At 29.5% G+C, this 20,596-nt stretch overlaps 1 protein-coding gene across 1 annotated transcript; it reads right to left on the bottom strand.

The window, feature by feature from the left end:
* Positions 1–300: 300 nt before the first annotated feature.
* LOC113376623 (hsp90 co-chaperone Cdc37-like) lies at positions 301–14,711 on the bottom strand. The gene is given in 7 exon segments (XM_026616614.1): positions 301–524; positions 1,878–2,094; positions 5,543–5,734; positions 10,234–10,489; positions 10,492–10,630; positions 10,633–10,671; positions 14,664–14,711. Coding segments are annotated over 7 exon segments (1,095 nt in total). The 5' UTR covers positions 14,697–14,711; the 3' UTR covers positions 301–305.
* Positions 14,712–20,596: the final 5,885 nt, after the last annotated feature.

Genomic DNA, 20,596 nt, shown 5'->3' with positions numbered 1-20,596 from the left:
TCAGAACTTGCGCTAGTCAATTAAATATCACTAGTCTAAAACAAGCATAAGATAGCGTTGCCATGACAATGTTATTTTATGAGGCATAATTGCCCGATATAAATATTATAAGGACTTTTCGCAACTATTTAAGTTTGCTCGTCAGTAGAGTTCCTTTTACCATTCAATTCACACATTTCTCAATTTTAAAACAAATTTTATTTACAAACGAACAGAATAATACTCGAACATTTTTGCAGACAAGTCTTAATTAAAAAATAGTACATATATAGTAAATATAATTATTATTCATCTTATCTTATCTTTTAGTTTGTCGACGATGAAGATGGAGCTGCATCGGAGTAAACGGGTTCCGTATCAGCCTTATCATCTTTATCTTTATCCTTGTCTTTGTTGGCTTCGGGAACCCAAAGGCCTGAATCGACGCATCTTTTCATGTGATAGCAGGCCTCCTCTTCGGGCATCTTGGCAATGGTCTCTTGCAGGAGCGGGATGTCTTGGGCTTCGAAGCATTTCTGAAGGGCCTGGGGGAAAAATACATAGGAATAAAAGTTTAATACAAAAAAAAATAGTTTCAATTCTATTTTGCCGTCAGTAGTGTTCCCTTTTTGTTTCAAATCTACGTTGCTCGTCAGTAGAGCCCCTGTTTGTTCTAAATTTATGCTGCCTGTCAGTAGAGTCCATTTTGCTATAGATTTTTTTTAATAGTTTAAGACCAAGTCTAATTTGCTCGTCAGTAGAGTCCCTTTTATCTCTTTAAATCGTATTTGCTCGTCGGTAGAGTCTCTTTTCATTCTAAATATATGATGCTCGTCAGTAGAGTCTCTTTTCATTCTAAATCTATGATGCTCGTCAGTAGAGTCCCATTTTGTTCTAAATCCATGTGGCTCGTCACTAGAATTCCTTTTTTAATCTTCAGGATCAATTTTAAGTTTGCTCGTCAGTAGAGTCCCTTTTTAATCTTTAAAATCAATTTCATTTTGCTCATCTCTAATCCCGATGTTTATCGACAGTAAAGTTCCTTTTTCTCAATTTTTTTTATTATCCGGTATTACTTTTGCCCGTCAGTAGAGTCCCAATTAACTTATAATGATTTTATCATTATTTTTATTAATTTAATTTGCTTGTCAGTAGAGTCCCTTTTTTGTTAACATTTTTAAAATTCATTTTGCTCATCAGTAGAGTCCCTTTTTCTTAACTTTTTTTTATTATTTTCTTATACTAAATTTGCTCGTCAGTAGAGTCCCTTTTATCTCTCTACATTTTCCGAATTTTTTTTCAAGCATAATGTTTGTTCGTCAGTATAGTTCTTTTTTCATAAAAACGAACTTTTTTTCTAAAGACGAATTTCTAAAAACTCAATTTCTTAATCTGTACAAAAAACGGAGTAAATTTAACCAAAGAAAAAAAATATTTCAAGAAAATTGTATCTAAATTCTGTACAACTGAACAAAAATAAACTATACTAATAAATCTACTAATTTTCTTAGCCCTGAATAAAAAAGAACTCTACTATCAACTAATATGAATATAAACCATAACATAAAATGTCTATTATCCAAGTATTGGTCCTACAATAGAAACTATGGGGGCAATGTTCTCATGGCAACGCCATCTTATGCTTGTCTCTTAGTAACAAAAACCGTGAAAATGCTATCTACTTGCTATGCGATGAGTCGTTTTTTACATGTAAACAAGCAAGAAGAATGTTATGATAATAGAATCTACAAACATTCTTCCTTGCTTGCTGTTTGAATGTAAAATACGCCTTATAGCACGGCAAATAGACAGACATTTTCACAATTTTCACTACCAATAAACAAGCACAAGATAGTGTTGCCATGACAACGCTATTTTATGAGGCTACATATATTTACCTCCGGTAAAGATTCGAAGACTTCGGCCGGATCCAACCCTCCCGGCCCCAGCCTGGCCTGTCGCTCCTCCTCCTCGGCCTCGGCCACGGCTTCGGCGATCTTCTCGGCGGCCCTCTTCCTTATTCTCTCCTTGAAGGATCTCAGTTCATCGTCGAAGGAGTTTTTGTACTCCTTGTCTGCTATTTGGATACGGGAGAAGAACGAGGATACACAAGCCCTAAAGGGATAAAGAAAATTAAGGTAAGAATTGAAAGATTTAAAGTTAGTACAAAATGTTATGAGAAGTGTAATAGATGTTTTCGGTTACATGTTTTGTGCTATAGGAATATATAAATTAATAGAAAGATATTTCTATGTTTTATAAAAATGTATTAAAATATATCATTATCAAAACTAATGGACCGATTCTGCCGCATAACAGAGAGATGTTACGGCATGGCATGTTACTCTCCGACTCCCCATACATTATGCGAATGAATCATACTGAATGCTGTCAAAATATCATGTATTTGCTGTTCATTCCGGCGTTTTAAGCATAAACTGCAACGTCACTCGTATGTTATCTAAGAGGAATCAGAAACACACACTTATCTAACATCGTTTTTTTGACATTTGTGCGGCTTTTAGGTTATGTTTTGTATGAGAAAACCTGAGAAATTCGCCTGACTGAACACCAACCGCATAACTTTTGTCTATATTACTATGGAAAATTCTTCATAACATGACCTTATCATAAAATAGCGGCAGAATCGGTACCTAATACAAAATGTCATGACATGAATATTTGTTTCTATCAAATTCCAAGGCTCCTTATTGAATCCAACAGTGTTATATGGCAACACTAAGGAGATAACATTATTATCATTAGCCAGTTTAAAATGATGGGTACTCCTACTCCTGAGTTGCACTTAAAATATGCCTAAAGTCAAACTAATGTTATTTTGATTTATTTATTTTCTTCGTCAGTAGAGTTTATTATCTAAATTCTGTTTTTCTAAATTTGCTCGTCAGTATAATTCTTTTTATAATACGACAAGATCAAGAACGACTTTATAGATTGATTATTTTGATATACTTTTGATACATTTATTTTAAAAATTTAACTTATTTGCAAAAAAGGAACTCTACTGACGAGCAAACAAAGAAAGAAAATAATTCAACGACTCTACTGACGAGCAAACGAGAAAGAAAATAATTAAGGGACTCTACTGATGAGCAAATTGATAATTTCAAAACAAAAAGGAGCTCTACTGACGAAACTATTTAAATTTGCGAACTTTTTTAGATAGAAATGAAAAAATAGGACTGATGAACAAACTAAAAATAAGAAAGAAAATAAAGAAGAGACTCTACTGATAAAAAATGGGACTCTACTAATGAGCAAACAGAAATAAATAAAAATGGGACTCTACTGACGAGCATGCTAATTTTTGGAAGTGACTCCAGTAAATAAAAATTTAAAAACAAAAAGGAACTCTACTGACAAGCTAAGTACAAATAAGAAAGAAAATATTAAAGGGACTCTACTGACGAGCAAACTGAATTTTCACTTGAAAAAATCGGAGAAAAAATAATCTACTTACTAACAAATTTGGAAATTAGTAAAATGAAAAAAAAAACTGACGAGCAGGTGTAATTTTTTTTAAGGACAAAAATGTTATTCGAAGAAGATCTGAAAAAAAATTAAAAATGGGACTCTAGTGACGAGCAAATATAAAGGTTGAGACAAAAATATTAAAAGAAATAATGACTACTGACGAACAAACTAAATATAAAAGGGACTCTACTGAAGAATAAACTAATAAAAATTAAAAAATGATATCTACTGACTAATAATCTAAAAAAAAGAAAAATCTTAGGAGGAAGAGACTCTACTGACGAGCAAACTAAAAATAAGAAAAAAACTTTAAAGGGATTTTACAGACTACCAAACCAAAAAAGGACTCTACTGACGATCAAACCGAGAAAGAATATAAAAATGGACTCTAATGACAAACTAAATTAAGAAAAGAGAGGAATATTAGAGAAAAATAACTCTGCTGTCAAGCAAATAATAATTTTAAAACAAAGAGAAACTTTACTGAAAATAGATTAAAAAAGAAATCGACAACAAATTAAATTTCAATTTAAAATTTTGTGAAAAATGGACTGTACTGAGGACTAGGAACTAAACTGGAAAAAAGTTAGAGCAGAAGGGACTCTACTGACGAGCAAACTAAATTAATATTGACTTAATTTTATCAGTTTTCTAATGATACAAAATAATATATACACGTTTAAATAAATTGTTAAAGAAATTTGTCGAAATTTGAAAAAATGCAACCTGCAGACATATTTTTTTACCAAAATGGCGCCTTACGACTCTATATTCAATGCTAAAGTTTAAATATTCTTTCAATTTAATTTTGTTCCAAACGTTACAAATGGTTATATACAGATTTATAGATAATTTCATTAGCTTTATAATGATATATAATAGTATATATGTGTTTGAACGAATTGTTAAAGAAATTTGTCGGAATATGAAAAAATGTAACCGGCAGACATCTTAGTTTACAACGATGACATTCAATTCCAGTTTAAATACGTTTTTTCATATAATTTTGTTCCAAAAGTTACAAATTATAATAAAAATATTTATAATTAATTTAATTAGCATTCTAATGATATATAATAATATATACACGTCAAAACAATATTTTTGTTAAATATATTTGAAATTTGATTTTTAAATCTTAACGGTTGTTGCAAACGCGCAAACTTCACACTAAAAGTATTTTGTTCTCAAGAGTTACGTGCCATTTTGTTTCAACTGGTTTGTTATCCAAATATAAATTTTAAACAATTTTTCAAATGTAATTTTGTTCAAAACGTTACAAAGTGTTGTATAGTAGTTTTGTAGATAATTTCATTACCTTTCAAATGATATATAATAGTATATAAATGTTTAAATAAATTGTTGAAGAAATTTGGCGGAATATGAAAAAATGTAACCGGCAGACATATTTGTTTAAAAAATGGCGTCACACGACTCAATGCTAATTAAGTCAATTTAATTTTGTTTCAAACGTTACAAATTGTTATATACAGATTTGTAGATAATTTTATCAGTTTTCTAACGATATATAATAATATATTAATATTATTAATATTAAAAAAATGACCAAAATATTTTAAAATGTAACAATACCGTATATGAAGTGTTTGGATGATTCAAATTCAATTTCAAAGTTTTTTTAAATGAGTTTGTTCCAGAAGTTTCAAATTGTTATAAACATATTTATAAATAATTGTATCACTTTTATAATAATATATACACGTTTAGATCATTTTTTTGTTAAATTTATTTAAAATTTGAATTTCAAATCTTAACGGTTGTGGCAAAAGTGCCGACTTCACACTCAACAGTTACGTGCAGCCATTTTGTTTTGCTCTCAACAGTTACGTGCGGCCATTTTGTTTTGTTGGTTTGTTATCCGATTATAAATTATAAACATTTTTTAAATATAATTTTGTACTAAGAGTTTTAAATTGTTATACACAGATTTGTAGATAATTTCATTACCTTTCTAATAATATATAACAATATATACTTGTTTGAACGAATTGTTAACAAAAAATAGCAAAATGTGCAAAAATGTAACAGAATGTATATTTTCCCTTACCTCGGATCGACTTCCAGCTGCTTCGCCAGCTCCAGCATATACTGCATACATATCGTCTGATGTGCAACATGCTCCATCAGATCGTGCTTCTCCTCCATCTCCAGATTGATACACCAGATAACCAGATAATTAGCCGTGTTCTCGCAAACCAGATGAGTGTGCTCCTGCAGATACTTCTTGGAATCATCGTACCTAGTGTTAGAACGAAATATCGATTATTGAGTAAATGTCGATACTTTGCTTTCGGAATATCGAAAACTGTTTTTCATAATCTCTCATACCAGACACCTCTGTCTGACTGAGATATGAAAACAATGTATATATATATATATATATATATATATATATATATATATGATTTAGTAGTTAATTTTGATGTTGAAATATATGAGTGAGTTCTTGAGGGCGATACATCAAACAAAGAAAAGCCAAAGATTTATAAAATAATCTTTATTTCCAAACGTTTCGACATTCAATTTAATGTCGTCATCAGTGGATCTAAAAACAGTATGAAAATTAGCATATCTAGGTAATTATAATATATGTGGATTGGTAAAGTAACTATACAATAAGAGAAAAATTAACAAACAGCAACACTTAACAACAAACCAAATATAAAAGATAGGAAAGGTAGTAGAGACTAGAATTAAATAAATAATTAAAAAGTATAGGCAGAAATATTTAAGTACACTCATATAAACCTACGCATATATACATATATATACATACACATATACGTTTATATGAGTGTACTTAAATATTTCTGCCTATACTTTTTAATTATTTATTTAATTCTAGTCTCTACTACCTTTCCTATCTTTTATATTTGGTTTGTTGTTAAGTGTTGCTGTTTGTTAATTTTTCTCTTATTGTATAGTTACTTTACCAATCCACATATATTATAATTACCTAGATATGCTAATTTTCATACTGTTTTTAGATCCACTGATGACGACATTAAATTGAATGTCGAAACGTTTGGAAATAAAGATTATTTTATAAATCTTTGGCTTTTCTTTGTTTGATGTATCGCCCTCAAGAACTCACTCATATATATATATATATATATATATATATATATATATATATAAAATAAACTAGCAAACCCGACGAACTCCGTTTCGCCATCAGACGGTTTTGTGAGAAAGATGAAGGAATTTTTTGTTTGTTTTATATTTGAAAAGGAAAAATTTGATTTTATTGCACAACAGTAATGAATTTATTTCTATTCTATTAGTTTTTTAGTTGAACTTCTCTAAGTAAATGAAAGTGAATCCGCAAATTATCCGTTTCATTCAAGTGCTCTTTGGTAAACCACATTTTTTGTTTTTTGGTCTGACGTTAACACAAACAAAGCGGACGGTTTTCCAACTCGTGAACAGGCAACGTATAACTGCCCATGTGAAAAACAATGATTTTCTAAATAATCTATTTGAAATTGATCCCGCAAACACTAAGCTATTAGCCTTGCGACTTGTTATTGCGAACGCAAGGCGAACTGCAAATTGCAATCGTTTGAAGTCAAACGGAAGCCCAGTCGGAATCATTGGTATGCCACCAAATCGCCAGCAATTTTTGATTGAATGGTGAAATTCAGTGCGTGTACATCATATCTCTTGGCGGCAAGAATTGCTCGTTGACTTAACCAAGCATAATTCAGATAATTCTCACTAATGTCATTACTCGAATTTTTAATTACGGTGCGTGAAGTTCCAGCAGCTTGCATTAAGGCACGATGCCATGCACCACTAATTTTCTTAGCTATAAACGTTGCGGTGCCCGAGACCTTTCCAACGAATGCAAAATTGTCGAAATCGGTTCGTGCGTTCTGGAGTTATTTCGTCAGGAAGGAAACCCCGACTTATTTTTATATATATAGAAGATAAAATAAAAAATTAAAAAAAAATTAAAAAATAGTGAGTACTTTTCCTATCGATTTTTTAGCTCGATCTATTTGCCAATATCGATTCTTTTCGTCGATAGTACTCAAAAAGAATCGACAGTGTAATCTATGAAACCACTCATTTTGCGAAATGCAATGCAATAGTCTCTCTAGGTGGTCATAACTGTTCAAAGAAGTGCCAAAAAATGACCCCGAAGGGTCATTAGTCTCAGAATTTATTGCTCAAAAACCCAAAATGAATATGACCACACTAATAAACTAGTTGGTATTGGTATTTAGCCTTGAGGCAAGTTACATGAACTTCCCGATATGTGTAAATAATCGACTTAATCAATAAGAAATAAATTGATTTATGCGTGATTAAAAGTATTCCGAGTGGATTTATTACACATCATTGAAACGAACGAACACTTTGACTCGGAATATTTTCAAAAAGCAACAATTATTATATTTGAACCAGTTTCCGTAGGATTATAATGGTTTAGTACGTATATTTATTAAGACCAAGTACTATATTGTTATACCAAATAAATCGTCCAATTTTAATTTTAGCTAACGTCAAAAAAACTACTCATTTTGACAAATTTTGATGAATTTTTAAAATTAAACTACTTGTCGTAAGGCCGTAATATCACAGTAAGTTCTATAAGACCATGATGTATATCGCTAAAAAAAGTTCCATGAAAATCGGCTTAAATTTTTTTTCAACAGTTAATTACAAGAAAACGGCTCGGTAGATTTTCACCTAAAACTAATCAGCATCAATCCCAACTGATATCTTTTGAACAGTTTTTGATTTTTTAAAATCGGTTCGGTAGGATGAGCTTAAATGTGGAAGAAAAGTTTAACACTTTTTTTCAAATTACAAAGAAACGGCATCGCAGATCGTCGCACAAAACTGACAAACGATAGTCCTCGTCGATATACATCAAATGGCTTTTAAATTTCTGAAAACGGTTCAGGCGTTTTTGAGAAAACGTCGATGAAAGTTCTAATTTTGATAAATTCCAAAAAAACGATACCAATTTTTGCAAACTTTGACGAATTTTTAAAGCTAAACCAGTTGTCGTAGGGCCGTAATATTTTAGTATGATCTAGAAGACTATAGTATCTACCGTCAAAAAAATAATAATTAAAATCGTCGAAAAAAAATTTTTTAACACTTTATTACAAGAAAACGGCCCGGCCGATCTTTACCAAAAACTAATCGGCACGATTCCCAACCAATATCTTTCGAACGGTTTTTGAATTTTCAAAATCGATTAAGAATTGCGGGCTAAAACGTAGACGAAATTTTTTTCACTTTTTTGCGATTTATAAAAAAACAGCTTGGCCGATCGTCCCACAAAACTGACAAACAATAGTCCTCATCGAGATACATCGAATGGCTTTTAAATTTTTGAAATCGGCCCAGCCGTTTTCGAGAAAACGTCGATTTACGGCAAAAAATCTGTTCACACACACGCACACACACATACACACACACATACTTTTCCCTTGAACTTGGTCTCATTCGATTCAGAATGGCTTGAAACTTCGGGAAAACATAAAATTAGCAAATCGGATTTTTTGATGAAAACATAAACTTCTCCTTCGGGAAGTTAAAAAATTTTTTTTTAAATTTTCAAAAACTCGAGGGATGATGACGCAATCGCGAGATGCTTGCCAGACCGGCACTTTCTTAATGTACCGATAATAAAATATCATTAAAAAAAAATTTTAGCTCTGAGAAAACATGTTAGTCAAATAGTTCTTTGGCTCTTAGACTATAGTGTTAAAATACTCAATATCGATCTTTTGCCTCGATACTGCTAACACTAATCGTAAACTAGATGTAAGTGGAATTCTGTCTTAAGGCAATTAGGGCATCGTGCCTTAAGGCAAATTGCTGGAACTTCCCGTACCAAAAATTATTATTTTTTTTAAAAACGTTTAACATTTTTGAAAAAATTTTACTTTGAAAAAGATTTTTGAGAAACTATAAATTTGACAAAAAATTACTTTTTTTTGAGAAAAAAATTTTTTTTTTGAAAACAAAAAATTTTTTTGAAAAAAAATGTTTTCTTCATTTTGACATATTTTGGAAATTCTGAACTTTTTTTCAAAGCAATCGCACTGCTTGAACTGCATAGAGACAAAATATAAAGCGCGTAAGCGCCGCGTCGCTGTCTAACGGGTAAACATTGGTACGGAACCCATAGGAATGCAAACAAAATTTATACTTATTGTTAAAATCTCTATAAAATATCTGATAATTTGATGTGCATAAATCTAATGATCATTTTTGACCGCCAAATGGCATTTTTTTTTACTTTTTTCATTAGATCTCCGAAACCGCTAGACCTGCCTTTATGAAAATTTGATCGATTCTTCATCTTGTCAATATAAGTAAAATGTTTTTTGAATTATTAAAATCGGACGCTTAGTTCTCTCAAAAACTGCAATTTTTTACATATTTAGCTCCGTATCTTCGAAATGGCTGGACCTGCCTTTGCCAAAAACTAATCAGCTCTTTTCCCTATCAATAGGAATCGAATGTTTTTTGAACCATTCAAATCGGTTGATCCGTGCGCCCTAAAACGTGACTGGAAATTTGTATCCACACATACATACACACACACACACACACACACACACATCCATTTTTTCTGAGGTATGCCAAAACGTTCAGAAACCTTCAAAACGTCGAGAAATGTAAAAAATTTCGATTTCGATTTTTGGACGATTACAATAACTTATCCTACGGGAAGTTAATAAATAAAAAATAATCTAGAAAAAAGGAACTTACCTCCTCATCATCCCAAAGACCTTCAACTCCTTCTCATACTTCTTAATAAACTCTCTCATGTTAGCCTCGCGTTGCTCCTCCGTTAAATTATCCTCCTTAGGCTTGACTTGTTTATTAATAACAGTTTTCTCGAATCCCGATTTACTGATAGTATCCACATTCCACGGAGTCGTCTTTTCCTTTTTCTTGATCTCTTCCTCCTTCTGTTTGAGTTTTTCGGCTTCCATTTCGAGATTGGCCAAGGATTTTTTCAGTCTTCGATGTCGCCCCCAGATGTAGATTTTAATTTTCTTGTTTCGGTTCGTTTGCGTTCGTTTTCCTTCTTGGTTTTCTCGTGCTCCTCGAGCTCCTTCTGCATCTGCTCCATGCGTTGACGCCAACGGAATAGGGATGGTGTGTGTCGATGTTTGGGTGGGTTTCGTCTTCATCGTCGGAGATCTGGTGAAAAAAAATGGGAAAAATATTGTGAAATGGTGATAATAATTGTGTATATTAAATTGAAGGTTAAAAGTTTGGCGAGTGCTTGCCGTGTCGTCCGAGCCTAATACAAGGATTTCTCGTGCGTTTTTAGTTAGGCTTGGATGTGTATGGTAAGCGTTACGAAAATAATAAAGAAACTAAATTAAGGCTGAAGAAAAAAATTGGAGAAAAAGACTCTACTGACGAGCAAATATTAATTTTGAGACAAAAATGTTAAGGACGAATAATTTACTGACGAGTAAATTGAAAAAGAAAATAAAAAGGAACGCTATTGACGAGCAAACAACTTGTAGAGAAAAAAAAAAACTATAACAAAATGAAATAACGAACAAACTATATAAGAACTAGAAAAAAAATTAGGAGAAAGTGACTCTACTGACAAGCAAATGATAATTCTACTGACGAGCAAATGATAATTCTAAAAGAAAAACTGGACTCTACTGCCGAGCAAACTAAATTAAGACTGGGGAAAAATATTAGAGGAAAGGGACTGTAGTGACGAGTAAATGAAATTCTAAAACAAAAAAGAAACTACTGACGAGCAAAATTAGGACCATTGAAATATTAGGAAAATTAGGAAAATGGGTTTCTACTGATGAGCAAATGAAAATTTTAAAATAAAAAAGGAACTCTACTGATGAGCAAACAGAGACAAAAAATAAAAAAAGGTCTCTACTGGCGAGCAAACTGAGAAAGAATATAAAAAGGGACTCTCTACTGAAGAGTAATATAAAAAGAACTCTACTAACGAGCAAACTAAATTAGGAATGAAAAAAGGGACTCTAGCGACAAGCAAACTCTACTAAAGAGCAAACTGGAAAAGAAAATACAAAAGGACTCTACTGACTAGCAAACTGAAAGAGAAAATCTAAAAAGGACTTTTCTATGAGCCAACAGATACAAAAAATTAATAAAGGACTCTACTGACGAGCAAACTTGAAAAAACAAGCAATATTCTTGGCGAGCAATCTCGTTCTTTCAGCTTGCTCGTCAGTACAGTTCCTTTTCTTTTAGTTTCTTCGGGAGTGCAATTACATTTCTTTTGATTTCAATTGCTTGTTTGTAGAGTTTTTCGATTTTCTTATGACTTTAATAAATTTTCTTAACTTTCTTTATATTTTACGGGTATTAAAGAAGAAACCCTACTGACAAGAAAACTAAAAAATAAAATAAAGAAAAATGGAAAAGTAACTCTACTAACGAGCGAATTGAGAAGGAAAACTGGTGGTGTATGAGATCATGCCTTAAAACAAATTGCAGAAACTTCCCGTACAGTTTCTTAAAAATACTGTTTTTTGAAAATTTAGAAATTTTGTGGAAACTTGAAAAGTTTAATGAGAACTGATTTTTTTTGCAAATTTTAAAAATGCTTGATAGTTTTCGATATCCATACACATACATACATACATACACCAACTTTTTCGCCTTAAAAATGTTCAGAAGTCCCTGAAACGTAAAATTATGCAAACATTTTCATTTTCGATTAGAAGAACTTACACTACGGAAAGTTAATAAAAAGGGTTCAATATGATATATTAATTTTACTAAAATATAATTGGCATGTCAGCACAGTTCTTTAATTTCCAATTAATATTTTTATGAAAAACACAAAACGTGATTAAACGTTTGCTCGTCAATGAGTTCGTTTTGTTATTACTATTCTTAATGTAGAAGTTGTAACAAACAAACTAGAATTTGTTGTCTTTTTTAAAATTATTAATAAAAATTTGCTTGTCAATGCAGTTCATTTTTATCAATATGTATTTTTGATGAATATTTTGTTGCAAATATTTTTCAGCAATATAATATCCTACTTATTACACTTGCATGTGTAAAAAATAATTCTCAGTGCTTTAATTTACCGTTCGTGTCCAATTTGCACTACAATATAACTCATTATATTATTGAATAATCAACTTTTAAGCTTAGAACTTCATTTAAATCAATTGATGTACTTAGTATTAAATTTATAGATTTCATACCCTATCAAACGTGCTCATACATTCCAGTGTTAATAAATTACTTATCTACTCAATTAGTTTTATGACATCTATCATAATGAAAATTTTTACTTCGAGCAGTATTTTGTTAATTGATAACTTTTCACTATTTACTTGTTAAGTTTTATAAATATAACTAGCAAACCCGACGAACTTCGTTTCGACACCAGATGGTTTCGTGAGAAAGATGAAGTTTTTTGTTTGTTTTATATTTGAAAAGGAAAAATTTGATCAGGAAAGAAAACCCGACTTATTTTTATATATATAGAAGATAATCTATTTGCAATTATTTAAAACAATTATTGATTATTTTTAATACTCGAATTTTTAATTACGGTGTGTGAAGTTCCAGCAATTTGCATTAGGGCACGATGCCATGCACCACAATTTTCTTAGCTATAAACCTTGCGGAGCCCGAGACCCTTCCAACGAATGCAAAATTGTCGAAATCGGTTTGTTCTGGAGTTATTTCGTCAGGAAGGAAAACCCGACTTATATTTTTATATATATAGAAGATAATTTATTTGCAATTATTTAAAACAATTATTGATTATTTTTATTACTCGAATTTTTAATTACGGTGCGTGAAGTTCCAGCAGCTTGCATTAAGGCACGATGCCATGCACAACTAATTTTCTTAGCTATAAACCTTGCTGAGGCCGAGACCTTTCCAACGAATGCAAAATTGTCGAAATCGGTTCGTGCGTTCTGGAGTTATTTCGTCAGGAAGGAAAACCCGACTTATTTTTATATATATAGAAGATTACTTTTGACTCTAGAAAAGTATTTTAACTTTACAATATGCTCTTCATTTTTGACATTGTTCTCACTTTACAGAAAAAAGTTTTATATAAATTGAGAAACAATAAATACAAATTGAGATACACAACTTTATAACTTGATAAAGATTAAAATATAATATATTATTATATTAAGATATAATATCAATCGTGTCTGTGATTATACTATTTTGGAAAAATCTCAATTTAAGATGAATTAATATTTTATTATTATTATGATTTATGAGGTGCATACATGAATAAATTACTAATATACAAATAGTTGCTTCTAGAAACTAACCACTAAAGTTAGAACATCATAATAAAATCATTTCATTCAACAATCTGTTTATCGAGTTTAAAATAAGAAATCAAATAATCATTAATGTTGTGTTTATAATTAGCAACTAACGTATAGAGTACACATAGTTGTTACAAAAACCATAATTGTGTATGAGCATGATTAAAAACAAGATATATATATACAAACGAGTTAAAAGCAAGATATAATATCAAACGTATCTGTGATTTTACTATTTTGAAAAAATCACAATTACAGTTAATTTAATATTTTAATATAACAGCTTCGAGAATTGAACCATTAATATTAGAACATTAGGATAAAATCATACTCTGTTCAATAATCAGTTCATCGAGTTTAAAATAAGAAAGCAAATAAGTATTAATGTTATGCTTTTGAATAGCAACTAACGTAAAGAGTACACATAGTTGTTACAAAAATCTTATAAGCAGTGTACATCCCGAGAAGCAAAAACTAATGTCAAAGGCTTTGAAAGAAATAGTGAACGATTTAAGGAGTCACCACATTGTTCCAATGTGTACACAGAACAAATTGAAGTACATACTTAGGTCAATCCATACTTAATATATATTTGTTGACATAATCCAAGACTCTAGTACATGTCGGTAAGCAAAACTAGCAAGTTGCACAAATTCATACACACCCTTTTGCACAAAACCTCATAAAACCATATCTACAAACATATAATTCATATATATATATATATATATATATATATATATATATATATTCATATAATTATATATTTCATATTATTATCTTCCTTTCTACGCCTCAAAAACAAACCCTCTAACCTAACCTAAAAAAAAACTTTCAAACGTCATTTAACAGAAAAGTATTATAATTTACCTCAATATTTTTCCATTTGCTGTAATCCACCATCGTATTAATTGATATTATTTATTATTATAGCCAGTAAAATGGGTTTTTGTAAACAAATTCACAACAATTCCAGAATATTCTTGTTTGATGTTACAATTTCTTTGTGAATGTTATTTTTCTTGAGAAATGATAAAGAGGTTGCAATAAGTGGCGCTAGATGGCGGCATGGGTAAAGGAAATTTGAAATTAACGTTTGAATTTTGACAACTGTCAAAATAGTAAAATGAATTTGTCCGATTGTTTTTATTTTAAATTGTAATTTAATATTCTAAACTGCTTTTATTTTAAATTTAAAGTGCTAAAATATTGTCATATAATGCAATAGTTTTCCCAAATCATTCAGACGTTATAATGACATTCTAGGTTATGTTTGCATTTCTGAACTAGTCGAAAGTGGCATTTAGCCTTAAGGCAAGTTGCATGAACTTCCCGATAAGTTCAATAATTGACTTAATCAATCGAAATTAAAATTTAGATATTTATATAAAGTTAGTTCAACTGTTTATTTCAAAAATAAATATTACATACAGTAGTAAATAGTTCATTACTGGATTGTAGAAATTGAAAAGTATAATCTGAAAATACAACTAAGAGAAAACTAATGGTGTATGGCATCGTGCCTTAAGACAAATTGCAGGAACTTCCCGTACCGTAACGAAATATTCAAGAAATTTTAAACGTTTTCAAATATATTATTACAAATACTCTGTAACTTTAATTATTTTTACTATCTTGTTTGTTATATCTGAGCAAATCAAATGTAAATCATAAATCTCCAAAATTTATCTCCAGAACATTAACAAACGTTCGTCATTTCGAATTCAATTTAAAAAAAAAATTAGTTGCCTAATTTTGCACAAAATTGAAAAAGTGCTTCCGTATAGTCACAGTCTAAACGCATTTGCAAATAATTCTGTGCGACATATTCACTTATACTGTGCTTAGCTTGGCGGCATTTTCACATTTTTCAATAGTTTTTTTTCACAAAATTGGAAAATTGCTCCAGTACATAAACAGTCTAAACGCACTTTCGAATATATTTGTACCAGAGTGGCGGTTAGACTGTGCTTAGCATGGATGATTTTTTAAATTTTTTGAATTTTTAATCCAAAATTACAAAAATATTTTATGGAAAATAAAAAAGGACGTAATAATGTTTTATCCCCAAAAGCAATTGTATTGTCAATATAAGCAGAGAGTTTTTTAAATCATTTCATTTTCACTGTCAAAATTATTGGTTGATAGAATTTGTCCGATTGTTTTTATTTTAAATTGTACTTTGTATTTTAAACTGCTTTTATTTTAAATTTAAAGTGATTTAATTTAAAATGCCAAAATATTGTCGTCTAATAAACTAGTTTTTAGTTTTCCAAAGCTATTAGACGATGTTACACATTCTAGGTTATGTTTGTGATTGTATATTACTCGAAATAATGGTTTTAAAATTTTTATAAGTATAGCGTTATATTTAAATTGAAATATTTCTAATGAACAAGTAATAATTTACTATAAGACGACAAAACTAATTCTTAACAATTTAAATAAAAATATTAGAGGATTCTGCCTTACAACAGACAAATGTTATGGCAAGGCCATGTTACGCTCCAATTTCCACATATTATGGTGAATCATACTGAATACTGTCAAAATGTCCATGTGGCTGCTGTGCTTTCAGGCGTTTTACATATAAACTGCAACGTCACTCGTATGTTATGAAGCTGGGTCAGAAAGACCCTGTTATCTAAGATCGTTTTTTCATATTTGTGCGGTTTCTGTGTTATGTTTTCTATCAGACAACATTGGAAATACGCCTGACTCCACAGAAACCGCATGGCTTTTCTCAATAATTAGTATTAGTAAAGTTCTTCATAACATAGCCTTGCCATAACATTGGTCTGTTATGCGTCAGAATCGGTCCAAAAATCTCAATTAGTTGCAACTTACAACTAGTTTTGTTTATTAATTATTTATACGTATCAGAATACTAATAGAATATATAAATAGAATAGAATACAAATATATTTATATTTATATATTAATTAATGCTTCAGATTATTAGTCAGTAGAGTTCTTTTTAACTTCCCGTAGGGTAAGTTATTGTAATGGGCCGAAAATCGGAATTGAAAATTTTTACATTTCTCGACGTTTGAAGGTTTCTGAACGTTTTGGCATACCTCAGAAAAATGATGTGTGTGTGTGTGTGTGTGTGTGTGTGTGTATGTATGTGTGGATACAAAGTTTTGTGTATATCGAAAATATTTCAGATTTTATTTTTAATTCTGACTATACGTAGTTCTAATATACTTTACAAATAATTTCAACTCTGCAATTCAGTTTATAAAATTCTTATAAATATTTATAATAATCTATTTGAAAACATTCAGTATTCCTCGAACATTTCGTTACGGTACGGGAAGTTCCAGCAATTTGCTTAAGGCACGATGTCATAATTGCCTCAAGACAGAATTCCACTTACAGCTAGTTCTTTTTTCAGTTTCCTTGAAAGATTTTGTTACTTGATGTTTACATTTATTACGTAATTTTCACGTCAGTAGAGTCCCTTTCTCAATTGAAAATCTTAATTTGAAATTTTTGCAGTATTAAGCAGTTTGTTCGTCAGTAGGGTTCGTTTGTCAGTATTTTTACACAGCATTATAATTATGACTCATGCCTTTATTTCATTGTGATGTAGTTTTTCTTTAATTTCTAAGATGATATTTAATTAACTTGTCTGTAGAGTCCTTTTCTTATCTCCTAGTTGTTGATATTTAACTTGCTCGTCAGTAGAATCCTTTTTATCTTTTTGTAATGGGACGTCCATTAATCACGTGAGCGAGCTTTTAAGGATTTTTGTAATTGTAATTACAGTGCACATGACACTTGTGTTTGTATGTCCTAAAATTGTTCTAAATTTTAATTAATTTATACAATTCAACGCATTTTTGCAGGAGGTTTAATGCATCTATTTATATTAACAAAGAAACGGCTTGGCTGATCATCGCACAAAACTGACAAACGAAAGTCCTTATCGAGTTACATCTAAAAGGCTTTTAAATTTTTGAAATCGATCGAGTCGTTTTTGAGAACACTTTGACGAAAGATGAAAAATCAGCTCAAATTCACACACATATTTTTTCCAAATTCGGTCTCATCCGATTCAGAATGACTTGAAACGTTTAGAAAATGTAAAATTAGCCGAAATTAGAACCTGATATTTGTTATAAATATGCATGAGCACATTAACCCTTAAATTTTTACCCACCTACCTTTTCTTCAACTCCAAAATTTTATTTTTTCATTTATTCGTTTTAGAAAATAAATAACTTTTTGGTCAATATATGTTTTTGACTTCGTTTTAGTCCAGATTTTTTGAATTTTTGAAAAACTTTAAATTTTAATAAAAAACACAATTTATTTTTATTAAGAGATGTCTAGCCACTTTTTTCAAATTTTGGGTTCAATTTTCTTTAGTTTATTTCCTAGATATTGAAAACAAAAAGGTTAACATCAACAAAACTAGATGCAAATTATTGATTGATTATTGCATAATCTCATTGCACAATGGAAAATATTATAATCTAAAAATACAAAAATTTTTGAGAGGAAACTAGACATCATACAAACTTATGACAAAGCTGTAATTTTTTTCAAAGAATTTTTGAAATTTCACTCGATTCTCTGGGCAAATCACAATATTGTTCAAAAATAATTGTTTGGATTTTGCTTCGTAATTGAAAAATAATTATTGCAAAGCGCCGTAATATCTAAATTATTGCAAAAACCGTAAATATGTGAATTGAATATCTAAATATGCCAATTCAATTAAATAAAATTAGTTTCACTTTAGGCTAGAACTAAATTAAAATGACCCATGAACGTTTATATATGACATTCGTTGCATTGGGTAAACTATTTAAATATTATTTGTTAGCTGCCCCTAATACTTATATTCCACATTAGCAAATAGTCGATACTTTTATACTAAATATTTTCTAGAAATATGTTTCATGGCCTAAGAATGTGTGCCGGGACAGCTAGTATATATATATATATATATATATATATAAATATATGTAAATATGTACTTCATATATATATATATATCCTTTTCTAGACCTTGTAACAAATAAATTCCAAACTCCTTTTAAAAATTCATAAATCTCCTTCATAAATATTTACACTAGATCGACGGTCATGTTTGCACAATTCCTATAATCGATATATCATCAAATATTTAATTAATCAGTTAATTACAGGTAATTACTAACGACATTTGTAATTTTTAATTAACAACGAACACTCTTTGGCAACACTTCAGAAACAAAAAAAAACTCAATCGGTCAATAATAAAAAGTAATAATAATAATAAATAAAAATAAATAAAAATATTAATAAATAAATAATAATAAATAATAATAATAGTAATGAAACATAGTGAAATAATAAATAATAACATTACTAATAAATAATATCATAAATTAATATAATAATAATAAATTAATAATAATAGTAAATTGAAAGAGTTAAAAATATATTGAAATAAGTAATAATTCTAAATAATATTAATAGTGAATAATAAATAATAATAATTAAAATAAATGATAATAATATAATTAATGTCTGATAATAGTAAATAAATTAGTAAATAATAGTAATAAATAATCACAATAAAGAGAAATAATAATAATATAATAAATTATATTATAAATATTAAAATAAAGTAGTATAATAGTATAATTGCTAAATATAAGAGTAGTAATAATAGTTTTTAATAATAATAAATATTTTCATTAATTTAATTTTATTACATAAAATTATATAATATTTTTATTCTATTTCTTAATTCTCATTAAATTATTTGTTAATATAATTCTGAACTAAGTGTGCTTATTTAATAATAATTAAAAATTATTTTTAATCTAATTCTAATTTAAAATATTACTAGTTATTTATTATTAGTGAGTCTGTTAATTTTTTATAATGGCGCAATTTAGTGGTGAGAATTATTTAAGAGTGACTCGAAGTCCTATGGAGGTTTCGATGTCGAATAATAACGAATCGGAAAAGTTTCGAACTGTTTTTCTCGATGTCAAAGTTAGTAAAGTTAAAATTCTGCTCTTATCTTATAAAGATGAAATGAAATAAGATAATTGCACCAATGTCAAATGTAAAAGAATTATTTAATTTCTTGTCAGTAGAGTCTCATTTGTTCCTTATTTTTTGTTTTTTGTCGTCCTTAGAGTTCCTTATCAGTTTTTTTTTTCTGATTCTGTATTATTTTTAAAGAAAGTGTTATTCAGATTACTCTTCAATAGAGTGAATTTAAAAAAAAACTATAAATTTGTTTTGTTCGTTTTATTTTTTTTTTTGCTTGACAGTAAAATACCATTTATTTTTCATTTCGAAATTCGGTTTGCTCGTCACTAGAGCCCTCTAATTGTCTTTTATTTCAATTTGCTCGTCAGTAGAGTCACTTTTATTAGTTCACTCGTCAGTAAAGTCTATTATTTATTTTCTTTTTTAGTTGGCTCGTTTGTCAATAGAGTTTCTTTTCTCTATTATTTCAGTTTGCTCGTCAGTAGAGTTCTTTTTTATTTTTATGATCTTCCCGTAGGACGCAAAAAAATCAAAAATGAAATTTTTTATTTATCTTTACGTTTCAGAGGTTTCTGAACATTTTGGCATACCTTTAAAAAAATGACATTTTGGCAATTGAAAACATTTTTTCCAAAAGTTTTTCATCCAAAAATGTCATTTTTTTCAAAGTTTAAAACAAATTTAATCTTTTTTAAAAAAAAATTTTTTGGTAAGGGAAGTTCCAGCAATTTGCCTTAAGGCACGATGCCATACACCCCACTAGTTTTATTTATATTTATTCGTCAGTACAGTCCATTTTCATT

Source organism: Ctenocephalides felis, unplaced genomic scaffold (assembly GCF_003426905.1).
Source record: "Ctenocephalides felis isolate EL2017-DRISC unplaced genomic scaffold, ASM342690v1 CF-g0.4_SCAFFOLD_01886, whole genome shotgun sequence".
In the NCBI taxonomy this organism is placed as follows: Eukaryota; Metazoa; Arthropoda; class Insecta; order Siphonaptera; family Pulicidae; genus Ctenocephalides; species Ctenocephalides felis.
This window is presented reverse-complemented; position numbering and strand designations above follow the sequence as displayed.